This window comes from Linepithema humile, chromosome 1 (assembly GCF_040581485.1).
Source record: "Linepithema humile isolate Giens D197 chromosome 1, Lhum_UNIL_v1.0, whole genome shotgun sequence".
Classification (NCBI taxonomy): Eukaryota; Metazoa; Arthropoda; class Insecta; order Hymenoptera; family Formicidae; genus Linepithema; species Linepithema humile.
In genome coordinates, this window is record NC_090128.1 from 11,699,882 (window position 1) to 11,727,327 (window position 27,446).

At 39.6% G+C, this 27,446-nt stretch overlaps 2 protein-coding genes across 3 annotated transcripts in view; one reads left to right on the forward strand and one right to left on the reverse strand.

The window, feature by feature from the left end:
- The window catches only part of LOC105671998 (nephrin-like), a 231,301-nt gene that overhangs the window by 109,259 nt on the left and 94,596 nt on the right, over positions 1-27,446 (forward strand). For both annotated transcript variants that reach the window (XM_012366643.2, XM_012366644.2), the window contains 2 exons: positions 9,151-9,261; positions 25,961-26,188. In XM_012366643.2, the coding sequence (XP_012222066.1) occupies positions 9,151-9,261; positions 25,961-26,188 (339 nt within the window). The remainder of the gene's footprint in view (positions 1-9,150; positions 9,262-25,960; positions 26,189-27,446) is intronic.
- LOC105672006 (uncharacterized) lies at positions 12,816-17,264 on the reverse strand. The gene is made up of 3 exons (XM_012366661.2): positions 17,092-17,264; positions 15,473-15,758; positions 12,816-14,547 (listed from the first exon to the last, which is right to left on the reverse strand). The coding sequence occupies exons 1-3, from the start codon at positions 17,092-17,094 to the stop codon at positions 14,210-14,212; spliced, it is 627 nt and encodes a 208-aa protein (XP_012222084.1). The 5' UTR covers positions 17,095-17,264; the 3' UTR covers positions 12,816-14,209.

The window sequence follows — 27,446 nt, forward strand, 5'->3', positions numbered from 1 at the left end:
AATGGCGAAGAAAGCCGGCTCTTTATCACCGCGTCGTCGTTAGTTAATAAACGTTCGATGTAGATCCCTTTTCACGGCTTGCGGGATATAAAAAGCAAAATCACATGGAGAGATATACGAGCCCCGGAAGTAGGGAGGAGGGGATAAAGAGAAAAAGAAATAACGTATATTAAGCGCGCATATCCTGACCAATTTTTTTATTTTTTTTATTCTTGTATGCTCTGCGAAAATGTTTTAATAACATTTATAAATATGATGAGAGAGAAGAACCAGATGTGCTTTCATTAAGCAGGGATCTCACCGGTAAATCCTGCGGGATACGCCTGGTTCATTCGACAATATCCCCGGTGTTGTCGGCGTGTGCGTTTCGGGGTCGCATCAATTCGCAACGAGAGCGTGCTTTAATTCAGTCGTCGACGGACTACGACAGCGCGTGCTTTATGAAACGCTTTCGTGATAAAAATATCAAGCTGCAATGTACTCTCCACGTCTGCTAATAAATAATGAGAGCCGTTGGAATTCGCGAGAAATATCGTCTTCTCGTTGCAATCAACGCCGGGTCTTTCAAACTTTAACAAATGAAACTCGGGGAAATAGATTTTTCAATCTGTATCGTTAGATATAAATTTTGTAAAATTGGCTTTTATACATTATTTTCCAATTTATACTCGCTCGAATTTGTTTTATGCAATTATTAACAACTTCTACGCGCAATAGGTTTCCTTTATGCAGGAGCAATTCATACTTATTGCACTAAGAATGGAGCTGCAGTGCCGTTGATAAATTCTCTTCTTTCTCTTTTTGTTCTCGACAAACGTCAGCTCACAAATACGAGGCATATTTGTTCGCGTCGCGTGAGAAATATCCGATCGTTTCCCCATTTCAGCAGCTCTCAACGAGCCGCGAGATTTCCGAGCGGCGAAATGCGAAGTCGGCGGAATGGGAGAGGCGGGAGCGCGCTCACACAAAGGGGTACGTGTGCGGGTTGAAAATACGAGGGGGCGGGAGCATTTGCCGTCACCTCGACCGTTGTGCCCGCATGAAAATAGCATTGCTCCGCTGCGGTGGCGGCGGCGTCGTAGGAATTTCCTAAATTTTTAACGGTAATCGTTACGTGCCCTTAGTCCGATACCCAGGTCACGCAGCCCGTCAGCCGCACAGAGGTGGCGGACGCGAGCCGTTACCACCATATTGTGTGAATGTGTATGCGCGAGGGTGAGAGAGAGAGATGACGGGAGAGAGAGAAGGAACCCGTTGGCCCATAATTCAGACGGTACACACGTAGCATTTACGCTGGCATCGTGTGCACCAACACGCGTGGAAGAGAATGCAACCCGCCGCAGGAATTCAATAAGTTCGAATCGCCCGAATATTTTCCGTCTCCCGCGAGCGAGCGCAGCGAGACCGCGAATGTTTTGTACTTTTAAGATGTATGCATGCTACGCGCCTCGACAATTACATTTGTAAATTTTATGAAAGAATACGAGCGAATTTTTCACTTTAATATTAATTTCGGATGTGATTCGATGAAAGCATATTTTTCGTAATTTTTATTTACAAAAGATAGTAGAAAATAGCAGAAAATAGTGGAAAATAGTAAATAATTCTCTATATCAAGTAAATCAACACTTGTATAGATTGTGTTTGTGTGGATTTAATTTTAGACAAGCTTCTTTTACAAGAGTTGAAAATGGTATTATTATTTCTGGTCGATTTTCATGATATTATCTAAAATTGTTCGCCATAAGTCGACAAGTATAACCGACTGTAAGACGATTTTGCGACCGACGTGACCGAGATTGAGTAAAGTTTGCGCGAGTAATAATTCGTGTCGATATGAAAACTTAACTATATCGATCCACGAGTTTTCTTACTTTGCTACTTTGTTTCTGCGGTTAAATCGACTCTTTTACACGACTTTCCGCTTATCAAATGGTGCGTGAAGCACTTTACTCGTATCATAAATATTTACAACAGTAAAAGTGTCTCGGCGATCGTCAACGGTTTGCTTCAAACAGATATCTTGTATGCGTCGCGCCATAACATGATGATAAATGATTCTTTGACACTCTTTTTGAGTGACACCGAAATAATGTCGAAGTTATTTATGTAACACGTGTATATATATGTAGGGTGTATCGCGAGGAAAGTTTAATACTCTAAAAACCACAGTAATGGGAATTCCGAAAAGTAAACTTTGCTTTTTTCAGAAACTTCTTACTTTAATTGTATCGAAAATTATGCATTTTTTATTAAGTTAAAAGTAGAGAAGATTGAAAACGTAAAAAAAAATTTTTTATTTTATTTCTTTTGTTTTATTTTTCTTGTAAGATGTCATAAAACTTTTTTCAATTTCTAATAATAATTTATTATTAAAATGGCAAAGTATAGTGTAGTATTGGAAATGTTTAAAAGCTAAATGAAAACGAAGCACAATATTAGACTCAAATGTTGATTTTTATTATCAGAGTTGCAAATGGAATTAATAGCGTATAAAATAATGTGTACAAAAAATCGCATTAACGACCCTTTATAAACTTTATTAAAGTGGAAATTTTTCAAAGATATATATATATATATTACGTGTACAGGAATTTGTTTTGTTCTGCTTATGGCACGATACTTGACGCCGGATAATGTCGCCCTGTCAGGCTGCTGCGTCGTTCATGCTCGCAATATTTAATCGATGCACGTCGAAGTAGGATAAAAAAAAAGGCAGACCGGAGTATCGTAACGTCGAGCGATAAAACTATCGCTCTTAAAATACGGTGGCCATATCGCAATATTCGTAATACCTGAAATATGGCCGGTATTACCTCGCTCTGGCAATAATTTACCCAGGATAATACCGTTAGTAATGCACTAATACACGCTCGATGTTACATTACTTTTTCGCCATAGCCTCTCTATCGTACCACGTGTTACACTGTGCATTTCCGCCGCATTCATAAGCGGCAAATCATACTTTTCGAATTTGCCTCGAATTTTCGTGCCAATGAGAATAACCGATCTATACAATTCTGTGTTCCCAATTTTGGGCGCATCATCGATAAAATGTCAAATTAAAATAGTCTTTTTTAATTGCTTGAGAGAACAAAAATTATTTCTTCACTGTTCTAAATCTTATTAAAAAAAATTTTTTTTTAATTTTTAGTGTAGAAAAGAAATGCACACGTTGAAATTACTATTTAATTTTCATTATCTGTACATTCAAAGTTTTTTTGGTGTTGATAATTTTGTGATATTCTTAATAATTTATAAAAAATTACAGTTTCGTTGTTCTAAAAATATTCTTTCTCCAAAAAAATATTACGAGCATTAAAATCGTCGTACAAAACGTATATCGTTTTACGAGTTCGAATCTTTTCTTTCTCGAAGGGTGAAAGAAAAATGACGCCTCTTGGCTAGGATTGGGCCAATTGTGACCCACGGCACGGACAAGCGGCGTCAAACGAGGGGAAGAAAAAAAGGAAAAGTGACGTCTGAGTTATAGCAATTGTCATAGACGGTCACGGTGAGCTGGCTGGTCTCGTAACTCGTAGGAATGGACGATGCCTTTGAATCTATAGCGTGCCCATAAAGGGGTAACGGGGAGAAAGGATGCACGCTCGAGCACGTCTCGCGCCGATAGCGTCAGAGAATATCCCGCAAATGGTGCATCCGGCTCGTGGCGAGGAGGAGATAGGTGCATCCCCGGTACGCGTCTGTATGTACACCCGCATGTACATACGTCGTCAGTGTTACACTAGCGCGTGATGTCGTGTACGAGGTATCTCGGATCGAGCACGTCTCGCGTCACCTAGATTCTGCGCGAATAAACTGGAGAAAGTGGTCTTTTCATAAGGGTTCGTTAGAGTTCACAAGAGTTCAGTAAGGGTTCACGAGGGTTCACGCGACGGGAGCATCGAGAGCGAGCAAACGCTTGCTAATCGCGGCTATCAAAGCGCAGCTGGATTTTAACGCGCTACCTTCGATCTATCGTTCGGCTTGTTATACATTAAAACTGCTGATTCTCACAAAATATTATTGCGTGGAATATATTTCTAAACTCTATTGAAACGAGTTAATTAAGTTTTGATCGAACAAGCTGAAAAGTGTAACGTAAGGTAAAACTCATTAAGTCAATATCTCTTTAAATTCTTTTATGCGGTAACAAAAAGTGCGGAACTATTTTGAACGTCTATCGGAGAGTTAATGGCGTTTAAATTTTAATCGCTTTCTCGTCGCGTCGGGCAATTTTCTCAGAGTTTATCGCGTGGAATCTACATACTAAGGAAAATATGGTTCACGGGAGACACTGGATATAGTTCCACGTTGCACGTCCGATGTTTGCGCGCAACGTACGCGGAATCGCATAAACATAGGGCCGTCGCCGAGGGTTGTATGTATATAGTCGACGAAATAAGGGACGGAAATAGGAGGCTAGCACTCAGAAGAGGCATCCAAGCACCTGTCGAACGTGACTTGAGATGCATCGTAGAAACCGCTTCCGCTAGTTGTATGACTTGTGTGTCTCCGCGGAGACACGCACTTCCGTCTCGGCAAAATATTTCACGTAATATGTTCGCGCAAACGGCAAACTCTGATACACCATTTATTTATGCTGTTTAACAGTTAGTTGTAACAATCTTTGAAATGACAGTTAAAAATAATAATCTTAGAAACAACATAAAAAATTAGTGAGATACAACTTTTAGAAAAGCGCTTTCGATAAGAGAATTATATATATATTAACTATCGTTACTTCGAGATTCACTAGATAGCAAAAACTCGACGAAGGCGCGTAAAAGCGACGGGAAATCCGTTCCGTCTGATTCACGAGGAAGAATACCTTCCTAATCGAGAGACTTGGAACGGTCACGTGCGGTTATCGCCGCTACAAGCTGAAATCCCTCGACGAACGAGAGCGCGGCGACGAGAGAGGGTGAGCGCGTGACACACGATGGAAGTCCATAAATCTAATCGACGTCCACGGAAGCACGAACGCGGGAGAGGGCAAAAAAGACGAAAGGTGAAAGTGGGAGGGCGGAATGCGGAAAAAGAGAGAGATAGCGAGCGAGGACGAGAGAGGGGCGGGGTGGTTCGTTAAACGAGCTTAACGTGTGCCACCCCGTGGTAAGGCATTACTCTCGGCTAACGGGCCGTGTTGCAAACCCTATTAGCAATATATTTTCCTCGCTCCGTCGGACCTCCGGCCCGCCATTGTGTTGCCGGCCGAACGGTTTACACGTTGTCGTTGGAAGCGCGCCGCGAGCGTCCAGCGAGATTTTCGGTCCCGTGGGCCGGAAGCCCGCGTTCATCGATCCCTATCTCGTTCTCTGACACTGACCCTTGTAGACGCGGCAGATTTGTGCGCCCATCGGACAAATTCTTCTTGATTTTCTGACCGATCTCTTGAGCCCTCGACATGCGGAACAGCGGCCTGTTGATTTGCCGGTTGATAGTTAAATGCCACCTGGGATCTCGTGTCTGAAAGCTATTGAGCACAATTTATCGGAAATCCGGAAATTTATTGCATGGGTGATATTTGTGTGTTACATTGGTTTTCAACGCATTTTTTGTAATATTTTTTATCGTTGCAAGTAACATGGCAATTTTAAATCTGTACATTTGAATAAAAATATTTAGCATTTAATGTCACGGAATAAATGTTTTAAATTTACTAATTGTCATAGAGCTCAGAGAATGTTCTAGCATTTTAACTTTGCTTTTTCCCCTTTCTCTCTCTTTTTCTGCCTCACAAGTGATGCTTCAAAAAATCACGGTAAACATCCGCGTGACGCTCAACCGTTGTTCGCGGTGGCTCATAAAAGACGGAGAGAAAAAAGACTACAAAACACGATCCTCGCAAGGAAACTAGCGAGCGTCGACTTTTCAGGTGTGCCACCTCGTGTCTTCCATTTATAAGCGACAGTGCGCCAAGAAGACCTGTGCGGCGGTATTCTCGCGCTGGCTCTCTGTGCAGTAAAATTTCTACAAAAGTTCCTCTCGCAAACGCGCACGTTACCTAGGCCCGCATACGTTACATCTCGCTCTCTCCGACCATTGCTTTACCTCGCGAGACCGAGGGAAATGTCGGTGGGATTCGCGAGTGCGGACCGCAACGGCTTACCCTGCACCTACGTGAGCCACACGACGATTCACCACTTTTCTCTCTTTCTCCCTCCTTTTCTCGGGGAAGACACGTGAATCCTGCAAATAATATTCGCGGAAAGCAGGAGAGAGAGAGAGAGAGAGAGAGAGAGTCCCGGGTAGCCTCGAGCTGGCTTTGTACGGGGCGCTTTGTGCGACTTTGGATGGGTTTTAGCGGGGCTTCGACGCCGCGAGCTCGGCGACGTAGCGGGTCGAATACCAAAACAGCCGTTCTGCGCTCGCCCATCCGCCCGCTCGCGCGCACGGAGACGGTAATAAATATGTAAAACTCGGCCGGAGGGTGAATCGCGCGCGGGAAGATTAATGAGCAATTCCCGCGGGGCTGCCACGGCGGTGGGAGAGAATTCTCCACGCAGCACGTATCGCTACTTCCGTTCTATCACTACCTCGATTTTGATAGGATGACATTTTTTTTTAGCCAGATAGTTTCGTAATCGGTCGATTACGTCGGTAATATATATATTAGAATAACAATATGATAATATCGCCCGCTAGTATCGCGCTCTCGTATGAATATTCATGAGATTAGTGCTCGTGACGGCGATTTATTTTGTAATTAACCGTGGAGGGGTAACGTAAAGTTATTGCTAATTAGCACTAACACCGGAGTATTACGTCGCGCGATATAAAGGAACATGATGTAACACCACGATCATTAGTAACTGATATAAAAGTTCCGTCTAATGAATTCAGCGAGTAAAGCAAAAATATGCATTTCTGCAGTAAGATTGCGAACAAAACTTCATAGCGGAGAATTAACATTTTAAATTTCACTATAGTAATCAAAAAAAGTTCACGCGACAGCAACAATGTATCAAGAAATTTCTTTTGCATTATACTTGATGAAACTGTAAAAATTTTTTTTCTTTTAAAATAATTTAATTCAAGATACAGATATCTGTCCGAGATAATTCAACTATTAGAATTCTGCAAGGCGCAAAAAGAAACGTGATAAGCGCGGTCACGAATACGGCGCGATAAGATTTCCACGAGAATGGCTGATGGAAGTAGTAAGAGTACGCACCGTGTCAGGCAGCGCGCGACTCTCGACGGCGAGACATCAGGCGCATCTTTCGGGTTTTTCTCAGTGAGCGAGTCGATTGTCAACGTGACAATGGCCGGCTGGATTCGAAAGCGGGGAAAATTCGCGCTCCGAGGAAGCGCGGGACGACTGTCGGATATCTCGCCGACGGATAAACGCCGTGTAAAAGACCGTGAATGCCGAGTATTAGCGCCACTAAAGCGTCGTCTCGCGCCGCCCTTGCGTAATCTCCGTCGAGATTACGACGTCCGTCTGCAGAATCCCGTGGGAAACGGGAACGCTCTCCTCGCCGCTCCCAGAAAAGTTCCTGCTTTTCAGCATATCGATTCGAGCCAATAGCGATCGTATCGCACGCCCGAGACGGCAATTATTCGGACAACGATTATTGAATTCTTTCCACGTCGCTAATTTAATCGCGATGGGCCGATATCTTTTTGCATACGACGAAGGATCCGAATTGAGTCTAATTATTCTTCTGTTCTGCGATAGAATAATAATGTAAGTTTATATTTGTTGGTTTTTAATTTATTGAGAGAGTTTTGAAAGCAAATAATAATTAAAAATTTTATTCCTCTACGGTATATTGAAATTAAATTGGAATTAATGATTAGAATTAATTAATATTGAATATCTTTTTAACATACGACTTATATATATATATATTAATGCACCATTTCACAAAAAAATCGACGCTGAATAATTTTAGGTTTATAAAATTATTGTGGTTTTCTTATTTTTTTTATCAACATAGCGCATGTAAAATTTTATTGTTACTTTTTGTACCAAACAGTGTTGCGAGTCAACACATATTTATAATATTCATATTTACATCAAATTTTCGTTTAATATTCATATTCGCCTATTACAGAATTTTAAATTATCTTGAATAGATATTTTGATGTTTTGTCAAAATCGAATTATCTCAAACATTAATATTCATATTTTGTGGCGTAGTTTTGAATATAGGTCGACAATCGTTCCTTTGTTTGTGCGTTCATAGAGCACGTCCTAAAAATATCGCCACGTACCTCGGATACAGCTCGGTTATGCGATCGTCGACAGTATGAACAAACAAGTCACGCCGAAGGCACCTGTACCTTCGCTCGAAGCCAAGCAGCGCGCGATTCGGACGATCTACATAAAGATTCCCACGGGGGGGTCTCGATTCGGATCGTGTCAGTCCGCCCCGTGGAGCGAAGTCAATCCCAGCACGGCTTACACAGCGCCGCACAGGTGGCCGCGATCAAGATCGCGCGACGTGCGGTTGCACGTGTCGTCGTGAAACCGAGTAAACTGAATCGGAATATTTCTCGCGTCGAAGCGCGATCTCTCGCTTATCGAGTTCGCTCTACCGCGAAAGAGCTTTCTCGCGGCTGCGCATCGCGATCTTTTCCCGTTTTCGCCTGCATCTGACTCAATCTTGCCGAAGAGGGAAAAGGAAGCGCGAACGAATGGAGCGCACACGTCGACCGTCGGCATCGGCGTCGTCGTCGCGACAATAGCCGAGGGCAATTTCCATCCGACATCCGGGCGACATATCGGGACGAGACTCTCGTCGGCTTGTTTGCATTTACCTCGGCTGTATCGTAAAACGGGACTGGCAATGAATGGGACGTAGGGGGAGCCTGACATCAGTCAGGCAAAAGCTGCTGCTGCTTCACTTCCTCGCCCTTTTCCCTTTCTTGCTGCCTCTCTCGCTCCGTCTGTTGTATAGCAGCTCGGGGCTATGTACGAAAGAATAGATCTGCGCAATGCCACTCGTGCAAAAATACTCTGTTCGCAGTTAATGAAAATTAATACCTATCAATTTTTTTGAAACAAATAAAAAACATTGCACATTATAAAAGCACATAATATTTTAAGCGTCTATGTTGCTGCTCTTGAAATTGGTCTATTCGCTTTAAAAATTCTTTGAAATGTACATATCGCTCACGTATCTGTTTTTCTGCTTGCAGTGCCACCGGCGAAGCCGATAATCTATGACGCGAAGAGGCGAGACATGAGCAAACTCCTCGAGGCTTACCCGGAGGGTGCTGACTTATTTCTGGTCTGCGAAGTACACGGCGGTAAGTGTCAACTGTAACGTCAACACAATTTGATATGTATTTTTAACATTTTACTAACATAAGTAAATGTTTCGAAAGAGGCAATTAAGCCGCGCGAAACTTTTTAATATTTTAATATTCAATTTTAATTGTGCGCTGAATTCTGAAAGGTTAAATTCATATTGAATTCATAAGGTCTTGTGCTCGATTTCATTGTATTTAAGGAGCTTAACATAAAATCTTATAAAGTCTATATAAGTTATATAACGTTAAAATATCACAGAAACAAGTTTGGAGAAAAGGAAGAAACAGAGCGAGCGATTGTTGTTGTTTTTTATCCAATTTGTATACAATTTAACAAACGCGTTACATTAACTTTACACGATTGAAAATGACTTATCTCGATCAGAGAGATTCCGACTTGAGTGCCACTGGAAATCGTCTCGCGAATAAACGATCACGCGCGCGAATCGCTCGAGGAAACGACGAGGGACGTAAACGTACGTCGTGCGTGCCGAACGAAAAATCCCATCTCGCCGAAGAAGCAGCGCGGGTATTCACTGGCGCGACGCCAATTCCATTTAGAGTCCTCGACACAACGCACTCGAGGAGACCGCCGCCGCCGCCGCCGCCGCCGCCGTCGCCGCCGCGAACGGAGCGCGGTAGTAGAGATGGATCGCGAAGTCGTAGAAGAGCGGTGGGACTTAAAAGAGTCCGTTTGCTTTTTCCCGTAGGCACCGAAACGACGCTGGGCGTCGTGTCGCGCGCGCCGAACGAATCCATCCTGGCCCTACGCCAATTTTGATCCTTTTCCCTTGAAACTGCCACCCCGTTCCCCGACGCACTCGCCAGGAATCGTGCGCTCGCTTCCGTCGTCGTCGGAAATAAATTATATCGCAGTTGCGATCACGCCCGAAGTTCTCTCCCGCGATGACTTAAGAATCGGAATTTTTTGTTAATTGATTCGAAGCGATTGTGCGCATCGAGAATTGTCTCATGAATTTTAAATGAAATAGTTTCGAGATCGGTGCTGTTGTTGAATGTCGCCAAAGCGCACAACAATTTCGCTCTGAAAGCTTCAAAACTTTTTATTTGAACAGTGCAACTGCTTCGCGCCAATAAAGATTTCAAAATAGTAGCTTCTGAGCGGAAGCACTGGACCTCAGAGGATTAAATTCCGGCGTTTCTTCTACCGGAGATATATCACGTGAGAATTTCAGAGTGCGACGCCTTCCCCTTTTCGTCTTCTTGACAAAAGTCTGCAGATAACCGAGTAAGAACACTTTTATCTCTTTCTATATTAACGTCTTACGGAAATGGTAAATGTAGGAAGAGATGAGAAGTTTTGGTATCCAAGAAAAATCAAGCAGGAGAAGAGGGCGGAAGTGACCTCGCAGTTTGCCGTGCTGTTGTGTAATCAACTTCTTGAAAAGCCGCCAAATTCGATTCAGGGATTTATAGAAGCGCTCAGCTCTTCCAACGACGCAAGGCATCTTTATTTATGAACGCATTTTCAAAAGCATTGATTAATTATTTAACTATTATCTTCGGCATTGAGTTTTTGGCAATAGATTTGACAATTGATCGAATAACATTGAAAAAAAAAAAAAAAAAAAGAACTGTAGAAATTTTTTACGGTCCGATATTTTTAAATCGCGAAGCGCGTCATGGCGATGACCCAGTATCTCCTTGATAAAAATACAAAACAATCGAGATCAACAATCGAGAGACGGAGATATGAACCTTCTCCTTCGAAGACTCGAGAGGCAGAAGATGAAAAGCGCGCCGGCAGAAGATTAACGTATAGTTGACTTCGGATTTCGTCGTCGTGCGGAGCGCGATGAATCCGTTGGATCCGTGCCAATCTCCACCGACATTGCCGAGCCACTATTTCCAGTTTAACACGAGCCGCGACCTCCCCGTCCCCTCGCGCGATTCCGTCGTGGGATTACGAATTGTTTCGAACCAAGTTTCATTTCCCGAGAATGTTCGATGCCTTCCGCGAACCGACTGCACGTCGCGAATGTATTGCACGTCGATACTATTGAATTTCAACGAACGGCAGATAAATAATTAATAGCCCGCCTCGGCATCGGCTGGCTGTTGAAATACTCATTAGGCTCTTGTAATCGGAGAATCTAGTCATATAATAGTTTCAAATGTACGTATGTAACTGGAGAAATTCTCTCAAAAAGGGAAGTTATTAAAAGCCGGAAAATAACACTCCCGTGTGCATTTTAAATATCAATTTTAATATCAATTTTCTCTTCTGTCAGTGCTCAATTTTTATGTATAGCATTCTTTCAATTCGCAACTCTCTCAATTGCAAGTAGAAGTAGTTGTTATCTTGAAAACATTTTTTCATGTGTAAAATTTAACGCGAACAAAAGCAACAATATGCACGTGTTTTCGACGCGAAAATATTCCGCAAATCGACCATTTCGGATGTCGCGATATTTTTCAAGAATTTCAAAGATCGACGATTGCATTCGCATTCCGCGTGGCATGGCAATAATTTGAAATTATTGCGCATCCCCCAACTCGCTTCGTCTTTCTATCTCGCCCTATTTATTGTTACCATTGTTGCGTTTTCTTATTTATTATTACGTTCCTATTGTTGCGCCTTGTTGGGGATTCCTGTAAGATCGCCCGTGCGGTTCATTCAGCTTTCTTTTTTGCGAAACGTTTTTTCATCCTCGAAACGGACGAGGATATCGTGCTCAGCCTTCTTAAACGAATAAACAACCTTAACTCCAACAATAGCGAGATATTTTTAATAACGCTAACAGTGTATACGTTGTTGTACAAAAGTATTTTTTCCTCGCTAATAATGTTTAACTATCAACTTTTGACTTATTTGGTTTTTATTTGTGTAAATAACGAATTTCTTGAACGGTTTTTCGCTCTGAGGAGCGTCGAATTACTCGGCGCAAAAATTAGGCTGAAATAGTATAATTCCCCAGTCGCCGCAGCGCGACGCCGTTTTTGCAGCCGTTGCAATTTCACCTTTCGCCGCGCTTCGGCGTCGAGCGGAAACGTTCTCTCCTCGGGACAGGTGATTTGTCACACGAGAACGAAACGAGCTCGCTTCGCCCGACTTGCTGCGGGAGTTTTTCGCGCGCGCGTACAGGTAGCTGATGACTTTGGGGCGGAAAGCTCGTGACGAAATGCGAGATGTGAAGAAAGGGAGAAGCGAGGTGAGCAAGAAGGAATGCCGCGACATCAGGCGGAAGACGCGTCGAGCGCGAACTTTTCGGCGCATTTGTATTACCGCGTAGTAGGGCAACCCTCCCGTCCGCTCTTCTGATCTCTTCAAGAACAGCTGATTGCTCGTATTTCTCATTCGCCGGAAAATCTAGAGCGCCACTTGTTTGCACGGTTTTTCCGCTCGTTGCACCCTTGTAAACTTCACTGCGTTTTCCGACTTTTAGCAACCTATTTCTTTTTCCTGCTCGTTTTATAATGTCCGTCTGGGAGGATAATCTTCTCCTGTCGCGTTTTTGTATTTACAACTTCAAATATTTTCGTAACTAAAACAGAAATTCAAATTTTATTCAAACAAATGAATTTCAGAATTAAATACGGAAAATATTTTTATTACACTCACGTTATTACATCGATACTGTAAATTCATTTCCGTCAAACATATGCATTTATATACATTTGAAAAGCATCTGCGCATATATTTACTCGGCTAGAAGTTGCAGATTGCGCTTTTGCGAATTTATTTCCCTCCACGTCAATGAACGCGGTAATTACGCGCGCCTTTTTGCAAACAACGCGAAAACCTCTTTTGCGCCGGCGAAACTATGAAAAGCATTTGGATATGGCGTGTATATGCACATTTATAATACCGGCTCCGCAAAATATAATACATTCAAGCCAATTTTATAATGCAAAATTTGTCGTTCTTGCGATAGTCCATAAATTTAGAGAAAGATGAAAATTTAGAGACAGAGGAAAAGAGAGGAATAGCTCAAAAAGAGTGCGAATATTTTTGCGGCTTAATTCAAGGTTTCATATGAACACTCATGCACGGCGTACGCTCAAGCTCAAAACCATTGGCCAATATGAAAGGAAATAAAACGACCGCTGAGTGGAATACTAAAATTGTCATTACTGAAAATATTGTTCTCGCGAAGTATTCCACGCGAATAACAACCGTTCGACGCTCCCAGTGGTTATTAATTCCACGTGTTTCGAAGAATTAACGGCTTTCAGCGTGGATATCAATAAAACGATATTTCGAACGTTCACTTCGGAAAAGAATTTTTTGATGCATATTACAATATTATATTACTTGCTGTACATAAATCGCTTCGGAAATCATACGCGGACCATTTTAGCAAAAAGTTAAAAAATAATTACAATAATAATATAATAACAGTGATCTATCGATATGATGATAAAAACAACAATATGGAACAACTAGGTGTAACAATAATAATGTAAGTTTATAATAAAAAGCAATTTTATAAAACAATATAGTAATGATAAACAACACAGAATTTATATAACAAAAATATTGCCAAAATTATAATACATAGGAAATACAAGAGAGAGAGTATACAAATAGTGCGTGGCTATGTTAAAAATAAACATTTAAAAGAGATATTTATTTTATTGCATATTTACAAATTTTTATTGCATTGGTTAGTAAAGTTTTAATATGAAAAAAAAGAGATTACGTTTTTTAAAAATATTTACTAAAGTTTTAATTATTTTCTTAAATTAATAACACACCTATGCAGAGCAGTATAATTAATTTTTGGATGTTTCCGTTTATTTGTTAAAATTAACTTAACGCCTTAATTGCACGTCTACATTATGCAACAAAAACTATTAAGGACGAAAGATATTTTAGATCTTCAAAAATCTTACGATAATGAGTTTGCTGATTAGATTGACATTGATCAGCAATACTGTATTATAATTGATAGATTACGACACTCTCTCTCTCTCTCATAAATTACGGCACTGTGACTGGTAAAAATCTCGATCTGTCACCGACTTTCGGCTGGAATCTCAGATTTATTTTTTGGTCATCGTCGCCAACTTCGAGAAAACTATTCCAGTCTACAAGAAAATACAACCCGCTTCTTCGCCTGGTCGGTAAGACGGGATCCGGTGCACGAGTGGTACCGCCAAAGGATTCCTCCAGTGCCACGAGATTTGTGCCTGTAGATGTTGATGACGTTGAAGCCGGTGTTGATGCACCCACGAGGCCTGAACTGTCTCTCGCGGAATCTGAAGCCGTCGTCGTGGTTGTGGTAGTTGAGATCGTTGTCGTGGAAACATCCGTAGATTCTGTCGACAAGTTTCGCAATAAATCTATTCGATTTCATTTCGCATTTGCGAGTGAATTCGCTACGCTTTGTGATAAAAAAATACGAAAGTTGCATGGTGATTAAAAAGGACATCCAAAATTTCGACGTATCTACTAATAACTATCTAATAATATAATTTAAAAAGTAAAATTATGAGAATTTAAATCTTGACAAATTTAAAATTATGAAATGTTGATAAGGATTATCGTGTTTGCAGAAAATGTCGGAAATGATAACAAATAACATCGAGTGCAAGTGATAATAGTTGAAAACACGTGAACTTTAAAGGAAAAAAATGGGAAATTAACACATTGGCGTGTTATAAAAAACACGTTTGCTAAAAAAAGTGAAACAAGACTTTAATTTCAACTTTGTTAGTAGCATAAGAGCTATCGCAATTTTCCTGAACTTATATCACTTTACTTCGTTATTTTATTATAGCGGTATTGCGAAAGAAAAATATTTCTCAGAAAAGTAGATAATAAATTTTATTTATCTCCAATGCGATTGACATCACAATGATGATATTCGTACGTGCGACCGCATCTAGCATTCACATGCAACATTTACGACGCACATTGCTTCAGAGGCAAAGAACGCGCGATGAAAATTGTATACCGAGCTGACAGTAATATATGCGAGTAGAAAAAAAATCTGCATGTGTGTGAAGAATTGCCTTGAGGACCGACACTTTAATAGATTGCACGCAAAAGCAATTTATTGAAACTTACCGTGTTGCATTAATTTGCAATTTTTTTTAAACTTTACGTGAAAAGAAGTTAGATATTACAATTCGACCTCGATTGCTCAATTTTTACTACTATTCAATGAAAGTAGAGCATCATAAAAGAATTGCTTAAAACTATATTATTAATATAAGTAAGCTCTTGTATGAAAATATATACCTGTAGATTGTGATGTCGTCGTAGTGTTCGCGAGATCCTGATTGTCATTAGTGGTAGTCTCGGCCGTTTCCTCTGGATTTTGTCGTCTTATTACTTCATTTTTTACATCACTATTATAAATACTAATTTCTTCTAGATTATTGAGTTGCGGTAAGGTCGAATCCTGGCGACTCAATTTTTCGACTTCATTGTTTATTCGATCGTTCGAGCTCTTAAGGTCGATTCTTAATGGAAGATCATCGCAATGACTTAAACCGAGGACGATCAGTATGCAAAATAGCGTAATCTATAAAAACAATAATTACTTGTACTAAGCAAGAAATAGCAACAAAAAAAATGAGACATGACATTCAGTTTTTGTTATAGTTTCTAACGCCAGATGGCATAGATTTTTATTTTTTTATACAGATTTCAATTATATCTATAAGATGATAAAATGATAACAAATTTCTACAAGATATTTAAAAAATCATCTACATATTATTAACTTATCTAAATAATTGCTTTAATAAATTAAAGAGAAATCAATGATGTATGTCAGTAATATTTTTCACATTCATGAGAAAGTGTAAATATTACAAAACAAGCCTTGACTGGATGTCAAAGGATATAGTTGAATAATTTATAGTCTTGATTCTCTTTCGTAATATTTACATCATTCGTGATGCAGCTTATTTTCTTAGATGTATAAGATGATCATAGTCGTTTGCATATTATATACGTTAAATTCTAGAACATTTTTATAAGTGAATTGAATTTGTTTGTAAGCAAATTTCTATTAATCAAATTTTATGATACTATTAATTACAATATTTGTTGGTTTATATATGTTTTTCGTCACATTATTGCTTCTGTAGGTAAAATTATCCAAATAATTATATACAATTTTCTCTAAAGCGCTACATTTATACAGCAATTTTAATCGAAAATGTATATAATAACGATGATAACAAGGTCGCGTCCAATTCTTATATCATGAAGCGCAATATATTTTTTGAACAAGTTTTACTTAATTTACTTGATATAACGAAAAATAAGCGTGATGCGTAATTATGCAGCATTAAACACGCGATGAATAAGCGAACGATAAAATCTGGAAAATGAAAGTTGCTTTCGCCCGCATAATAATCGCCTGACAAACCAAAATTTAGTGATTAAATTTATATTTTTGCCACAATATTATATAATTCATTTTATGACAAGAGATTTCCATTCGTAATTATAGTATGTTGACATGCGACAGACGTAACAGAAATTTCCAGTCGTTATTGATTGAAAATAGGAAACGATAGCTACAAAACAGTGAAAGTACTTTTGATTGAAAATTGAATCGCAATATTTGCCGATAGGATGCCAGATTGAGAAATAATTATGATTGTATAGAAATAAAAAATGTGTTTAACGAGCATATAACAAAAATGTTGTCCATAAGAACCAACTTTCACACTTTAACATTGATTTTGATAGTTTTTTTTATGCAATAAATTGATACACATCGCATCACACAGTAAATCCAACATGTGTAATGTAAAATTTATGCACAAAAACTGATAGTATTCTCTTTTTTAGAAACACATGGTGTGTCTCTCAGTTGAAAACTCGAATACTCGAGAACTCACCATTATGCCAACCAATCACTCACACACGCGGTCAGCAACTGACTGAGCGGCTTAAGACCTACTTTCGAACTCTCTCTTTCTATATTGCTCACTTGATTTTCCTTAGCCGCGCTGACGTACGAATGCGTGTCCATTTTGCTGGTGAAGCAAGCTGTTAAAGCCGAACACGTTCTAATTCAAGAAATCGGCGCGAAAAGTGAGAAGTAAAAAAGAGATTTAATTTAAAATATTATTTTGATGAAAAAAAGTTAAATCTTTAATAACGATTGATTTTTAAATGTTTGGTCACTAAGAATGTATCTCATAACAATAATTTTAGTTTACAATAAAAAGTAGTTTTATGAAGAGATGAGAACAGCACAAAATTCAGCTTTAATAAAGCCGGTAATAGTTGTAGGATTATAGTTATAGGATTCATTGTCAGTTTTAGCTATGATCGCCGATTTACCAACGGGCTCGGCAAGTTCTTCGAGTTGCAGGTTGTACGCTTGGCCGGTAATCGCGGTTTATTCGCGGCATATGATTTAGCACAACGCGGCACAGGTTCGGCGTAGTCGGTTTATCGAGGTACGGGCGCAACGTCAGCGAGAAATAAAGACCCTATTAATGCGAGAGCGGGATTAGCGTAGTTCGCAGCCCCGGTTGCAGCTTTCGTGGCTGCTTGCATCCCATAGCTCGCGGTCCCGAGCTTTCGTATAACGATTCGAGTCATCGTTTTCAGCCATCGGACTCGCGCCCGGCCGGATATTACTCGCCGCCCCGGAATAATCGTTACTTAGTTGTCCCCGAGGATGTCTCGCCGGATAAACGGAAAGCGGAACGTATGACTGACCCAAAGCGCTATGCGCCAATTCCGGACAGCACAATGCGCCATTTTGTATTCCATTATTTGCCGAATATAAAGCCGGATAATATGTGTGCGATTGTGCTATTAATATAGTTTAATTATTTCTAATGATGTAGCGTGATTAATTTCATAGGTATAAATTTCTCGAATGACCAATTTGTATTCTCTCTTAACTAAATCAAACTTTTTTCGCTTGTACACTAACGCGCACAACACGCTGCACAAATTATAATTATAATTACTGTGTTGCGGTCTGTTCAAATGAAATTGTAGTGTGAAAGGTACTCTCTGTGCGAGCAAGTTATCATTTCAAATGAGTGTCTCTGGTATAGGATACAACATGGCAATTTGGTGCACTGAGTACCCATGTTTGTAATGCCCTATACTGACGTAAATCGCCTTCCGTCTTCCTTAATGTCACTATCCTTAGACGCGAACAAGGAGCTACTACAAAAAGGGGATTGTCGCTTGTTACCGCTTGCGAAGAGAAATGTATCTGCGAGACAAGGTACAAAAACGGAGATGCGAAGACCGTATCTGAGAGTACGTAGCGATCGAGCAGCGGTGAACACATAATCGTTTTACGAATCGATCGTTTCTATTGTCTATATGCATTTTTTCTATTTTTAAATTGAACGCGGAACAATACATTTCTCTTTCCGTACAATTATTGCATTATTAACCGTGTTTCGTCTGCATGACAGCGTAACAACGATTTTGGCGCGTTCGTAATAAAATAAAATGCGCTTTTTTCCTCCTTTTTTCGTTTTCTCGCGTTCATGGCTGATGCAACTGGATGGCTCGAGCGCGGAATGCACCGACATGTCCGTCTCACACAATGCACTTCCGACACTTCGACCGGCCCGAACACGGCACTTTACGACAGGCGCAACAAGCAGTGCGTCTGCAGAGATCGCGCGAGCTGGCAACGCGAGCCGAGTCGGACGCAAAACGCGGCGGACAGCTCGAAAAGGGACGTCGGTGCGGGATAAAACTCGACGTGACGCGTTCCTGTTTACTGTACACGCCGGAGCTGCATATGCAAAGCGAAACTTTCCATCCATTTGATACATGGTGTTTCAAAACATGCGATATGCCAATTTTCGCGCAAAATGCAGAGAACAAATGAAATATATCGCTTGATACGTCGTGTCATGCCTACATTTTCGTTACATTTTTAGCCTTGAATGCGGTTGTCCGTTTAATGTGCGTATCACGTTGACATTAAACATGATGATTCTCACGTTAGATAGATTTTTTGCAACAATATAATAGTAAGCATATTTTGCATTTTGTTGCTGTATATAATTCCAGAAAATTGATTATTCTATAATTTTAGCCATTTTAATAAGAAGCAATTTTTATCATATCGTAAATTAATAAGTGAGTGTAATTAATTGGGACAGTCAGAATGTGTTGCTATTTTATATTATTTTTTAAATTTACTTTAAATTTTTCTATGCTTCATTTTGAAACGACCTATATTAGAGCATTCTTGGTTCGCTCGACTCGCGAGAGGATAGTAACAGCGATGGGTTTTAATTTATTTTATTGTGACATAAAATCCTGCAAAATGCATACCGTCCCGTACGAGCTGACCTCGTTGACCTCGTAGCGTTATCCTCGTAGCGTTGTCCTCGTTGTTAGTTCTGCGATATCTTCGCATACTATGTAAAAGACTTTCCTGCTGCAAGAGGCGTTATTTAAAGATCCGAAAGAAAATTAACCGATTCATCCTAAAGTATTTATATCATATCTTCTAAAACAAGTTATTTTTGAAAATTTATCGCTGTGGATAAATAAAAAATTAAAGTTTTGTTAGCAAGAGTACGTTAATTTTTTATTATTTTTCGAATGTTACATGTAATTTTGGAACTATGCATCGTGCACTCAATATGAAGTTAAATATGAAATTAAATATCAAATTAATAATAACGATTTTACGTCGAGTTTAACATTTCCAAAGATTTTTATTTCTGTCGCGCAGTTTTGACACGAAATAATTCACCATTGTAGTGACGAAATTATTCTTCCCTTAAAATGCGAAACTTTGCAAATAAATCCACTGTTAATATTTCTTTTTTATTTTACGCCCGCGTTGTGAGTGGTAAAGTTTGTGGTAACTCATACTTCGTCGGATTTGTATTTGTACATTTTGCGATTCTTAGCGATAATGCTTCTTTCATTCCGTTTTGAGGTGGAAATAGTTGGGACTAGGAAATTTGCACACAGTGTGTCTTGCAGAAATTCAAAGTCCGCCATAACGCATTGGCTGTAATTCCTAATATCAACAGAACTTTGGGCTAGAGCATACCGAGAGAAACTACTGCACGATGATGTTCGACAGATTTGCATTCTGCAAACGCTCTCTAAAAAGGAAACTTTGTGTAGCCAGCTGGTATAAGTTTATATTCTATAACTTTATATTTATTTCTAACTTGCCATTGAGTGTTTAAGTACGCACCTTTGCTCGTGAACATCTTTAATACATTACGTAAATGTTAACAAAAATTAATTACCTTATCGTTTTACATATTTGCCATCCAACGTTAACTTTACTTCATTACTCTTCAAAATTTACCCAATTTAGATAGCAAGCAAACCATATTCATAAAATCGGGTTTCTATTAATCTGGCTGTTTGCCACCATAGATTTTTATCAAACTCTAGAGATATTTAACTTTTCAACTATATATTTCACGACGTATACAAATTTTACTGCGACAAACTTGATAAAAAATTTTTATTTAAAAATTTCTCGCGAACAATAACCGTTATTTTTTAACTCCATTTTCAGAAAACAGTCAACTGCCGTCGTTTTAAACAAATAAAAGCTCCGTAGAGACATTTTCAATGTAAAGTTGATTCTTTCATTCGTTCAGCAAAAGCCTGCCACGCGTATCGTCACGTAAAGTTCAGCGGTGAAGTTCGCTTCGGATTTCTTCTCCAATCACACCGCTCTTGTGCGCGGCTTGTGGTCCTCGATTCAACGCGACCGTTGAAAATAATTGACCCGACTCTACTCGTATTTCGAGTACTTGCCGTCACATAAATGCGAAAGAGCGAGCAAGCAAGCAAGCAAGCAAACGGACGAGCGAGCGACCAGCCTCGCGCGTTTAAAACTGGCTTCGCTCCGAGTATATTCTTCGTAAAACGGAACGCCGCCGACGCACCGCGCCACGCCACACCGTGCCGCGTCGGCCGCTCATTCTACCGCGTATTGTTACCACACAATACACCGTGTATTTCCAACGGTTGTTTTCCACCGCCCCCGCGTCGCCGCCGCCGTGGCCGCTGTCCGCCGCTGCATTGTCAGCGCGGCCGTTGCATCGAACGCAATTTTACAGCGTCACGGCGCGCGTTGGTCAGGGCGAAATGTTTGTTTTAACGCGACCTGCAGCTATAACTACTTCTCTCCCTCGCCGCCTCTTTCTTCCTCCCACCCATTCGCGTTCTTCATTCTTCTCATTTCATGTTGACGTTTCTATTCTCGCCTTCGTATTTTCTAGAATGCGTACACATCTCGCGCATCCCACTTATGTCTCGTCTTTACACCATCCGAAAGAATAAACGCGTTTTACGCACTAATTATAAAAAAAAATATTCACAAAACAAAATGTTTAGTGAAACTCGAACTAAAGCTGTTCTGTTTTTATATGAATTTAGACAAAAGCGTATCGACGGTTATCGACTAAAGTTTAATATTGATAGTAGTGTAATAAAATATTTGTTTAACTTTGTTCAGTTATCGCTTTATTGAATTGATAGTTTATTGTAGGATTATTTGTTTATATTGTACTACCATCGAAACTATTATTAAATATTTTCCGCCACGCAATATCGCAGATTTCGCGATGCACACGCTAACGTGATTGCGACTTACAGCTTTATATGATTGTTGCTTCATTTTACTTTATCGCTTAAATTGTACAGCGGAAAAATTGCCGGAATTGGAACGTGAAATAACAGAATGACAACCGGAAAATGGATATTAGCGCCGTAAAAGTATCCGTGCAAATACATCCTGTATCGTTGTTTTACGTTTCTTAACGAGAACGAACGGAAGTGAGTGCGACGCGGCGATCCCGAGTGCGTTTATACGGTAATGTTGTTTGAAACGCTACAATGTCATAAAAATACGACAGCGTGCGACGAGGTATAACACGGTAATGAGTTTAGTTCACAGCAACGTTTAATACATAGCACATTTTTTAAGCGTGCAACACAGAAGTCGTAATAAACATAATAATACGCGCCGCTTTGTTATTCGGCATATATAATTTAAAGCATTTTTCACTCTCTTTTAAACACTGCATGGCGGATACAAAATCTTAACTTTGCACATGGAGCAAGGTTATTTAGATAATTGCTTGAAAAAAATTAAAATAAATTTGGAAACGTGAAATTTAATTTGTGAAGAGAGTATTTATCTTTAAATTATTTATAATTCAAAATTATCGACGATAGTTCTCTTTCGCATTACTTGTCGAGAAAGAATTTATGGTCACACCTTATACGCCATATTTCATGTATTACGATTGTGAAGTGCGCTCTAAAGCGAGGTCGTTGGGAAACGCAAGGAAACGGATGGAGAAAAGCCCTCCGAGATACCACCAGCGGGATATATTTGTATCCTATGCAGCGGCGGGGAATTATCCCACGGGGAACGATGAAAATGGTGGTCTCGATGGCGGAATTAATTATAGTATAGAGCTTAATGAACACTTATTATCACCTTTTTCAGACAGAGCTTAGAGTTATCTCGCGGCAAACAAGAATTTTCGTTGTCGCGACAAGAAAAATATTACAAACATTCGCAATGGTACCTTTAAATGTCAACCGCGTTAATATTCTTATTTTGCAGGTTTTTGTCGAATATAATGTGATTCTAAATTCGATCAAAAATTAACGTTAAGATTTAAATTTTCAAGCTGCTCTATATATGAGATTTTAATGAATTTTATTAACATGTAAAATATTGCAAAATAGATCAATTATATAAGTAGGATAATTCATATACTATTTAATAAAAGAATACACGAATTAAAATAGAAATAGAATATAGAAATGTATAATATAGAATATATTGTATAACAGAAAACAAAATTAAGATAGAAATGCGAATCAATTGAAGAAGAATTACAAAGTTGCAACAGCAGACATCGTTTGATTGTTGCCTTATTTTTTAGCATCGACATTTTGATGCACGCTTGCAGTGAGCACAATTGTGTGCATTAATTAGAAGGTCTCCTCGGATTATCCAGCACGCAACAGACACGCTTCCTGAACGCGCACAGGGTAGCTTCGATTTCGCGACGGGACGCCTGTTCATTTCCTGGTTATTGTTTAATGAACGTGTAGTCCGAGAAATTAATGCGATTTCTGTGCATTGTACCTGGGAAATTAACGCGATTGTAGATAATACGTGTCCCGCCATAACGGGCATGTAGGATTACCTGTTTGTTTCTTTTCGTACTTCCGGTGCGCGTCCGTTGTTAGGCTCATTTATAATCTACATTTGATAAATTATTTTATGCCTCGAGTGTTTTATGTTCCGCTAAAGCCTATCTCGCAAAATATGCGAATCCATGTCACTCGCGCATTAAGAGAACAATGTAGAGAACATATATCTGCATTTGTTCTAATGTTGCAAGTCAGAATAAATTATAATTCGGCAAATCTCGAGTTAAACTTGGTGCAAGTAAAACTTTGAAATTTAATAAAAAAATAAAACTTTTATTAATTGTTTTAAAAATTAAATTTTGATTGAGCAAACTCTCTTTATTAAGAATTGCATTATAAAATTCTTTACTGAGAGATAAATTTTTGTTTTGCGAGACAGTTTTTTTTTTTTCAAACATTTTTTATTCATTTTTACTTAATAAATGTATAATTAAAAGAGGAGGACGGAAAATTAGAGACATATTATCTGAAAATATGAAACTAGGAAAATAAACGGAGAGAAAGTCGTTAATTAAATGCATAACATAAGGATTCTAACATTGCGCTTCAGAAACTAGCTATGCAAATGCCAGTCTCCGGATTATTAATGTAGAGTTCTAAGCGAGCAAATAGCCGTTTCTAATTAGTACCGTTCTAACTAACTATCAGTGTCAACGATCACGGCTTTCGCCAAGATGTATACACAACGTCTCTTTGATTGGATAGATATCCAGGTAGACAGCTATAGGACAGTCGGACGTTTGTGAGCTATATAGATAGATGGTTCATCTAGAATAACTGTTGATTAGGCGGCAGGTATATCCGTTAATATCGAGCATCGCTCAATAGTACACGACGCTGTTTGCTCGTACAATGGTACTGTTTACTACGAGGCGTCTTCGGAATTGGAAACGGAGACTTCCTTCGAAACAAGAATTCTCATCTTTCGCAATATCATTCTTGCGTTTGAAATCAAATTCTTGCTTCAAATTACTTTCTCTGTAAAAAATTAAGGGAACCGTTTGAAACTGGTGATATAGGAATTTTTTGGAAATTATTCTTTATTGAAAAAGTAATAGAATACTGTTTTGTGAAACAAAACGAAGAAATAAGAGTGCTAGTCAAAAGAAATTTTAAACAGAAATGTTTTATGCATTTTTAGAAATCATTATTTCACGTACATCTTTCGTAGTAAAATTGCGAAATTAATATTTAAATGGCATATTTAAAAGAACAGAATTCTTTTCCAAAAAATTGCTAGAGAAAAGTATCATCAATTATCATGATTTACATTAACATGTGAAACAGAACGAAAAAATAAGAATACTCTAGTCAAAAGACATTTTAAACAGAAATGTTTCATGCATTTTTGGGAATCATTAATTATCAGATTCAGATTTTGTATAAAAATTGCGAAATTAATATAAAAAAAGTATATATAAAAAGAATGGAATTCTCTCTCAAAAATTGCTGGGGAAAAATATCACTAATTATCATATGACTTATATTAATGTGCAAATTCGCGAGAGACCCATTTTGAATAAACAGAACTGAGAATTTCCCTTAAACTTATCCCGCATATATAATCAGTCTCGGACTGCTTTATTGTCGGAGCCGGTTTATTGTCGCTTCCGGTTTACAATTACCATTTACAAGTAGTCTCTCGCGGCGGATGACTCGCTATGCCAGTTTGATAGTTTACCAGCTTCCTTACATTCTGCACGACAAGTTGTATCTTGCTAATTAGTTAGCAGTAAATTAGTGCAATGTCATGAGTTACGTGCGCCACCTTCAATGCATCCGTCCGTGAACGTGGATCTCTTCTCGGAAGTTTCCGGGATCTTCCGTATTCAGGTCCATTTTGGCCATAATTAGCCGTAGCAGTCGGCGGCGGTGAGCCGCAAGTACCGGTCTATCCTCGAGATCGAGAGACGTGGAGCGCCTCCGTACCGTTGTTTCGGCCGAATGAAGCTCATCCGCCGTCGTGATTGACGGTGACATCCACGACGCGGCCCTTGGGACGCGCCGTTCGAATTACCCTCGCTGTCGACCGGCTCATTGGCAGAGGAGTAATGACAGGCGTTGTCCCGCCAGCACCGATAGCTTTCTTTCAATCCCAGGTCGATGTTACAGTCCTCACGACATGACGAATTTGTCGAACATGCTAATTAACATTGGCGATAACATAGGGGATTTTGCCGCAAAAGGGATTTTTTGCTTACAACAAGTTTCTTTATTTAGAAGCTAATTATATTACTTTTGAACAGGAAAATATTAGACTTTTTTAAATAAATTTTTTATATTTATAATTGAAACAGGTGGAGTAATTTCGTTAATGCCGCATTTTTTGCGCATGATGGAATAATTTAGAACAGAACACATGCGTTTTAATAATATAGAACATTTCTTTGTTAATGGGATACTTTTGGTTCAAATTTTAAGTATGAGATATCACAAAAGAGATTGTATTTAATTAAATTCAGTTCTGGTTATTAATTTTCTACAGAAGATAATATTAGTATAATAATTTATGTTGTTTTATTCGACTTTTCTAATTATAACTTTGCTTTATCTCTGCAGGTAAACCTAGACCGCAGGTCTCGTGGTATCTGCAATCGCAGAATATTCAGGCGTCCACCGAGGTTCGAGAGACGCAAGGGCCGGGCGGCGAGACCAATGTCGTAACTATCAGCAACGTGACTGTAAAGGCTCTCACGAGGGGGCATCATCACGCCAAGTTGTCCTGTCGAGCGAATAACACTCAATTAGCACCGCCGCCTGCCACCACCGTCATCATAGAGCTTAACAGTGAGTACGCTCGTTCCAATTAACGCTAATTGCGAACGACCTGGCATCGCGTCGACCTACTCTCTCCGTGGAAATAAGTTTTTTTTTCCCAGAGAGCGAGCCTAATCAGGCTGCGAACGTCGTCACTTCTTTATTTACGAGAACGAGAAAGCGTAAACGAAAGAGGAAATGAACTAATTTCAGCAAGGATAAGAATCTACGTTTTACGTAGTTTTCTCCATTCCGAGTCTATAAAAACATCGGAATTTCCATAGTGTATCGAAGCTCCGTTCGAACGCAAATTATACAACATAAAGGAGAATTGACGGTTTTTGTGCGTCAAGAACTCTTTACTTGCTCGTAAAATAACGATTGCAAATCACTCGATCGCATGCACGGCTATTATGCAAGTACAAAAAATATCGAATATTTTCCCCGGAAATGTCTCAAATTTCCCGGATAGCAGCGGAACAAGATATGCGCGTTATAAATATGCAAAAGCCCGTCAATTTCCACGCGGCGCGATACTTTCGACCGATTTCTGTTCCCCCCCCCCCCCTCTTCATTGTTTTCCCTCCCCCTTCTCGTTCTCTATATCAGTATCAATATTTTCTCGCCGCGAAAAGAACTGGGTGAATATTTAACTGGCATCCGATTTGTCTGGCCCGGAACTTTTTTTCGAAAATAAAAGCGGACTCTCGACGAGACGAAATTGAAACATTTTTCACCGATTAAAAAAAGGGGGAGATCCGGTGCGGGGACAGGAGCGAGGATATCGGAGTCGAGGCTGCGCATCCTCCCGTCGAAAAGCAATCAACCCCCACGATGTCATTAATAACACCACTTTCGAAACCGCTCCGAAACGCGACGAATCGCACGACGCGGACAACATGCCGCGGTTGCGGCGGCGTTCGATTAATCTCCATGAAAAACAGAGGTAGAAAGGAAATATACGTAATTCTCCCTCCTCCCTTCATCCTCTGACCCGGAATTAACGGTGGAGGCCGGGGAAAATTGCGATTCGAGCTTCCTTTGGTCACGAAGTCGACCCGAGGCGAATAATTCGTTCGCAATTATTTTGAAACGTATGTAAATTGTAATGAAGAGTTCGTTACTCGCGAAATTGTAATATGTATCGCCATAATTACATATGGAAGCTGTTCATCGGCATAACGAATAGCTTTTACACATTTGTGTGCATTGACCGTCGCAAATGTAGCTTTATGTTAAGTATATTGTCAATATTATCCGTTTAGATACTTTTACGGATGACTCGATT

Bases quoted from the DNA above. Each gene is read 5' to 3' on its own strand.
- LOC105672006 (XM_012366661.2), bottom strand. The intron at 14,548-15,472 runs GTATATATTTTC...ACTTGTCGACAG, and splicing joins GACGACATCACAATCTACAG to AATCTACGGATGTTTCCACG.